Source organism: Psammomys obesus, unplaced genomic scaffold (assembly GCF_907164565.1).
Source record: "Psammomys obesus unplaced genomic scaffold, mPsaObe1.curated_primary_1811, whole genome shotgun sequence".
Taxonomy (NCBI): Eukaryota; Metazoa; Chordata; class Mammalia; order Rodentia; family Muridae; genus Psammomys; species Psammomys obesus.
In genome coordinates this window covers 284411-291014 of record NW_026590707.1, presented here as the reverse complement: position 1 = coordinate 291014, position 6604 = coordinate 284411, and the positions used below count along the sequence as shown (strand labels likewise).

Below are 6604 nucleotides of genomic sequence, written 5' to 3'. Positions count from 1 at the left end.
TGTGTGTGTGTGTGTGTGTGTGTGTGTGTGTGTGTGTGTGTGTGTGTAAATTTGTAATCAGACTGTTGCATGGACATCTTCAGAATAAAAGCTAACCTCTAGCGTAGCCATTACCAAAATTAAAAGTAGGAAGACAGAAGGGTAAAAGTGTGGGAGTCAAACCTGATGACCGGAGTTCCATCACTGAAACCCACAGCCAGGAGGAGAGCACCTCAGGTTGTCCTCTGACCGGCACGTGCACACTGGGGCACGCAAGCCCATGCACTCTTGCTCACACACACTCACAAGTAAGCAGGTAAGTGGGTGGGCCGACAGGTGAAAGGTGACTGAGTGATGTAAAGAAATGTCTGTGGAGATTAGCTCACTTAATGGCCTACCTAGAAATGTTTGTCACATCTACAAACAGTTTAATCAGAGATAGAGCTTCAGGCCAGAGACTAATCAGACATGATTGAAAACAGAGGACCTGTCTTCTGCTTCACATGTGCAGCAGAGATTGACAGGCTACCTGCTGACTGACTTCCTGTGAGAAGTGTAACCTCCAGGGGCCTGAGATAGACAGACTGCTTAGCAAGTCAGATGGTTAGAAATACTGCTGGCTGGGGTTGGACAGAGACAGGCGACCCAGAAGTGTATGTGGGCTTTGTTTTGACCAAGTGACACATTCCTAAAGATGACATTCATAGGATGGAAAGAGAGCTAGAGGAAAGAGAGCTGAGAGCTAGAGGAAAGACTGAAACATGATTAACTGAATACCATGTACCAAACGCCTGATGTGTAAATATTTATAGAACAGGGTTTGACAGTAAGTCTGAAGATTGGCCTGTGTCTCCCCAGTAATCAGTTACAAACAATGACTAGACACCCAGAGCAACTCAGATAACTCATGGGTCTGAGAGAGCTGTCACCCTCTGGCACGTACTCTGATGAGACAGGGGCTTGTCCCTGGATCCCCCAGAGGAATCACTGGTGTGTGAGGGGCTGTGAGGATGAGGATCCAAGGGAGGCGAGGAGTGCAGTGGCTGAACCCCACCATCACCACCTCTGAGACACAGGCATACCCTATATCTCTCCCTGGAAACTGGTTCACCTGCTTCCATTTAATTGCCATCTTGCTTTTTGCTTGTTTGTTGAGACAGGGTTTCTCTGTGTAGCAGACCTCTGGCTGTCCTGGACTCAAACTCATAGAGATCTGCCTCCTGAGTGCTGGGATTACAAGTGTGTGCTACTTTGTCCAGCTTTTTTTTTTTTTTTTTCTTTTAAATAATGCCCACGATAACTTCCCTTTTTGACAGTTACATTATGTATGACATGATGTGATGGGTCTCTGAGTTCCCTCCAGGTCAGAGGAAAACCAGAGTCAAGCTATCACAGAAACAGGTTCAAAACTCAGACAAGGATAGAAGTGACCCTAGCAAGCCAGGCCTGTTGGTGTAGGTATAATTCCAGCTCTCTGAGGTAGAGGCAGGCAGATCTCTGTGAGCCCCAGGCCAGCCAGAGTTACATAGTGAGACCCTGTCTCAGAAAACATAACTTGATGCTCGTTCTCTTCTTTCTCCAGGATTTATTTCTCATTCCTTCTCCCTCATGGAGTTGAAGTTCATTTATCATCATGTTCTCCCCGATCTGTCAGGAAAGGTCTTGGTTGACGTTGGCTCCAGACTTGGCACAGTCCTTTATGGGGTAAAGTGCAGCTTGTGGACATACTCAACATGTGGAAAATACTTCCTTCTGCTAGCAACAGCTTTGCCTGCCACCATCCAAGGTGACAGCTTGGCTTTACTATTAAAGTAACAGGATAAGGTTAGACTAGGATCCGTTGGCAGGCTCCTAGGTTCTGCTTGCTGGTAATAATTGAGTTTGGAATTGCAGAGACCGGCTGTCTAGTTCCTCTCCTGGTTTGTCTCCGCAACACAAATGACAATTATAAACAGAGTAGACCACATGACTGGCTCTGACTCTCTCTCTCTCTCTCTCTCTCTCCCTCCCTCCCTCCCTCCCCCTCTAACTCCCTTTCTCCCTCCTCCCTCTGTTTTTTGTTTTGTTTTATTTTATTTTGAGTGGAGATTTGGGATTTTTTCATGTGGCTCAGGCTGGTCTCAAACTTGCTATGTAGATAAGAACAATCTTGAACTCCTAATCCTCCTGCCTTAGCCCACTAAGCACTGTGACTGAGGCATGTCTCCATACCTGGCTATTTTTTTTTTCTTTGCACAATATTAAAATAAAATAGTATACTGAGCTTTGATAAGAACCCAAAAATAACAAATGTACTGGGCCTAAGAAACAGTTTTGAGCTGGGCACGGTGGAGCACACCTGTAATCCCATTTGTGTGGCCATAGCAAGTCACTTAATGGCTCTGGATATCTAGTTCCCTATCTTTAAATGTACACACTGGGTGATGTCCAAGGATACATCGTGTCCAATTTTCTGTGTCTCAGAATGTACACATTACTTTTGTTTCTGAAATACCACTTCAATGCAGCTCTTGTTATAAATTCAAATCGTGACTACCTCCAATGGCTGTCATTAGCTTGTTCAAACAAACAAACAAACAAACAAACAAACCACCCGGAGAAGCAGTAGTGACTCTTGCCAGGAACAGATGCTGTCAGTTTCCCACTTTGCTGCCTGCTTTAGACAGAAAGCAACTCTGGAATTAATGCCCACCTAGACTTTCAGTCTCTGAGTAGATAACACAATTTGATAGTTTTTGTTTAGTGCTCCTGTTGTTCTGTGGGTTGGGTTGGGTTTGAGACTTGCCAAATCACCAGGCTGGCCTTGAACTGGTCCTCGCTCGGCCATCTGAATGCTAAGATTACAGGTACAGGTGTGCGGCCTCTGCCCACCCTGCTCCCTAGCTTGCTTGCTTTATTATTTTTTTAAGAGTATTGCCTATCTTGAGGCAGTAAGGTGAAGGAGAGGAAGACACTCTGGTTCCACACATACGTATCTGCATATTCACGTATGTATACAACACACATGCACATATACACACAGAAGAAAGAAGAACGAAGGGAGGGAACGGAAGGAAAAAAAAGAATCATGCAAAAAATGTCATGTCAGATGATGATGACTGTGCGGGTATAGTGCAGTGTTGGTAGTATAAATATACTGACATTTTTCCTATAGTAGATCACTGAATCAATACCAAATATAATGTAGAGATAGGTACTTTGAAAAATGTTATAAATACTATGAATATCTGTGATGGAACTGTAGATTCAAACTTGTTTTTTCATGTGTTGCTAGGCAGTCATCTTCAGGAGCCAGCATCCAGAAGATAAGTTCAGAGCCAGCTTGTGCACCATGAACCCTGTCTCTAAATTAATTAATTAGTTAAAAATGAGCAGAAGGTTACCTGACAAAATTAGCTGACCTTTCCTTCCATGTTAGTTTTTGTTACTCTGCCACAGAAACCGATCACAATTTCCAGCAGTTTTCCATGTCCTTGTTAACTGATGGGCTCGGCTACCTTCCCTCCCTAGTATCAACGGTGTGTGGCTGTCACTGCATTCCACACAGATCGACTTGCCTGCTTTACAAGAATGTAACTTCCCCAGAAAGTATGAAGGCTGAACAGACCCTAGAGAAGTCGGGAATGTGGTCGTTTTCATCATTTCCAACTTTGCTGAATGCCCAGTTTATCAGGAAACTTTAAAAACCAGTCTTTTAAAACATAGCTGTATAATGGGAATTAATAAAGTCGAGTCAAGGCCCTGGTCAGTAGAGTTCTGCATGCTGTCTGTGGGTTTTGTAACAGTTAGGTTTTTAATTCAGATGTATATAGACCTGTACCTAAAAGCTAACTGTTCTGCAACGTGCCTTTCCCTTCCAGGGTTACCTTTACAGCTCGGCACTGCAGCTCTGTGGGGTAGAGCTGAATGGAGAATTTTGCCAATTGCAGGAAATGATCATAAAGAAATACCAGTTCAGTGACAGAATCAAGGTACCCGTTTACCTGTTCATTATATTTTCTGTTGCTTTTTCAAATCTTACTTAATTGCTCCTGCATTCTTTCCTTTTGCTGCTGTTTTGTGGAACCAGACTGAGCTGACCTGTTGTCTTTTTAGAGAGAGTTTTTCCTTTCTTTTCTCCATTTCAGGCAGTTCAGGTAGCAGAACAGCGACTCTCCAGAGGTTGGCTGCCAGTGTATTTCACTAAAGTGAAGATGAACAGACTTGCACTGCCCATGATTATTTATCTTCTTGTAAACTGGGAGACATTGTCAATGCCACAAGATAGTGGTTATTAGGGAAGGATGTCTTTGTTAAGCTAGAACAGGTTTCCTCTTATTCCTGTAAAAAGGAAAATAACAAGACAAAAGATTTGGGGGGTTTTGGTTTGGGGGAAGGGCTCTGTTTAGTGCAGTGATCCTTGAAATTCTCATGGCAATATAGAAAATATTAATGATCTCTGATATTAAGGATAGTAAAACATTGAAAAACTTCTCAGTGACTTAAAAGAACAAGAGTGGCTGGCTCTTTGATCACCTTCCCCTGAGGGGGGAACAACCTGACCAGGCCACAGAGGAAGACAATAAAAGACAGTCCTGGTGAGACCTGATAGGCTCAGGTCAGATGGAAGGGGAGGAGGACCTCCCCTATTGATGGACTGGGGAAAAGGCATGGGAAGGGATGAGGGAGGGAGCTACAGCTGGGATACAAAGTGAATAAGTTGTAATAAATAAAAAATTATGTTTAAAAAAAATGTGAAATAAAAATAAAAAGATCAAGGGGCTGGAGAGACGGCTTAGTGGTTAAGAGTGCTTGCAGAGCTCCCAGGTTGGGTTCCCACAGTCAGAGTTCACAGTTGCTTGACAGCCACATCATCCAGCATGCTCATGGTCCCCACAGGAACCTGCACACACGTGGGTACATACGAAGAAGCAGGCGTGCGCACACACAGAAATAACAAAATGTTTCAAAGGAGCCAGTGCTGTGGCACACCCCTGTAATCCCAGCGCTCTGGGAGGCAGAGAAAGGTGAGCTCCGTGAATTTGAGACCAACCTGGTCTACAAAGTGAGTCCAGGACAGCCAAGGCTACACAGAGAAGCCCTGTCTTGAAAAAAAAAAATGTTTTTAAGATTTATGTATTTATTTATGTATATGAGTGCTCTATCTGCATGTATACCTGCATGCCAGATGAGATCACATTATAGATGACTGTGAGCCGCCATGTGGTTGCTGGGAATTGAATTCAAGACCTGGAAGAGCAGCCAGAGCTCTTAACCTCTAAGCCATCTCTTCAAAACTCCCCCCCCCCCAAAAAAAAAAAAGTTTAAAGATTAAAGATCAAGCCTTTTCGATTTTTTAATAAAGGTAATTATTTCCTCACACAACTTCCCTGCCCTCTTCTTAAATATACAGAGACAAGTAATCAGAGTGAACTCATTATCTGGTAACAAGTTCATGGGTGTGGGGTTGCCTGCCATGCACAAAGTCCTAGATTTCAGTCCCTAGGACTGAAAAAATAAAAAATAAAAGCACATGAGTTTTTGTTTGTTCGCTTGGTTTGTTTGTTTGTTTGTTGCCCTGGCTGGCTGAAAACTTACCCTGTAGACCAGATTGGCCTGCGTCTGCTCTTATGTAATAATCACATAGCTAACAAGAATTAAGTTGAAAGTTGAGATTTAAAAATAAGGAGCTCATTAGGAGCTGGGGAGACCACTGAGCAGTTGAGAGCATTGCAAGGAGACCCAGGTTCAGTTCCCAGCACCCGGGTAGCAGCAGCTTCCAGTTGCCTGCAACGCCAACTGGGCTTCCGGCTCCCTCTCCTGGCTCCCACAGGTACTGCATGCATGTGGTGCGAAAGCAGACAAGACACCCAGACAAAACCAAACCAAAAACATCTGAAGATTCATCATTCACAAACAGATGACCGAGTGCTTGCTTTTTAATATAATAAAGGCATATGAAATGTTTATAGTATTATGAATTTTTATTACTTTTCAGAATAAATTGTTCCAATACGCACCCCATGTGTTTCCTGGCTTGTGGCTCCCGTCTGTAACTTCATGGTGAAAAACTTGATTTTTTTCTTTTTCTCCAGTGTAAGCTTCCAGCCTGGTGCCTTGTGTATGAGGTCCAAGCACTCTAACATCCCTAACTCCTAAAAGAAAGCCTTTTTATACCACCCTATGACTATTGGAAACCTTAACCATTTCTCCCTTTAGGCTGTAAATAAACACTGGATTAAAGGCTCTTAAAATCAGAAAAAAAAAAAAAAAAATTTAATCAGCAAAAACAGTTTCTGTAGTTATTTTTGATAGTACCTGTTGAAATCCATCTATATTTTCAGAGGATTTTTTTGCTTTTGCTTTCTTCCTTTTTTTTTTTTTTTTGTTTTTGTTTTTGTTTTTGGTGTTGTTAATTTGTGGTTAGCCTGCTGGTAGGTAGTTGTACACATGGGTGCCTTTTGCCCTCGGGGGTCAGACGAGGACATCAGATGTGTGGAGTTGCAGGCAGTTGTGAGTCTCCGTGTGGGTGCTGGGAACCAAACCTGGTCCTCTGCAAGAGCACAAACGCTCTAACTGCTCAGCCAACTCTCCAGCCCTTCTTTCTTTCTTTCTTTCTTTCTTTCTTTCTTTCTTTCTTTCTTTC

General features: G+C 43.1%; 1 protein-coding gene across 2 annotated transcripts in view; it reads left to right on the top strand.

Moving 5' to 3' along the window:
- LOC129678040 (uncharacterized) overlaps nt 1-6604 on the top strand; it is a 44427-nt gene that overhangs the window by 21598 nt on the left and 16225 nt on the right. For both annotated transcript variants that reach the window (XM_055608714.1, XM_055608713.1), the window contains exons 4-5: nt 1562-1683; nt 3840-3950. In XM_055608714.1, coding sequence (XP_055464689.1) covers nt 1562-1683; nt 3840-3950 — 233 coding nt within the window. The remainder of the gene's footprint in view (nt 1-1561; nt 1684-3839; nt 3951-6604) is intronic.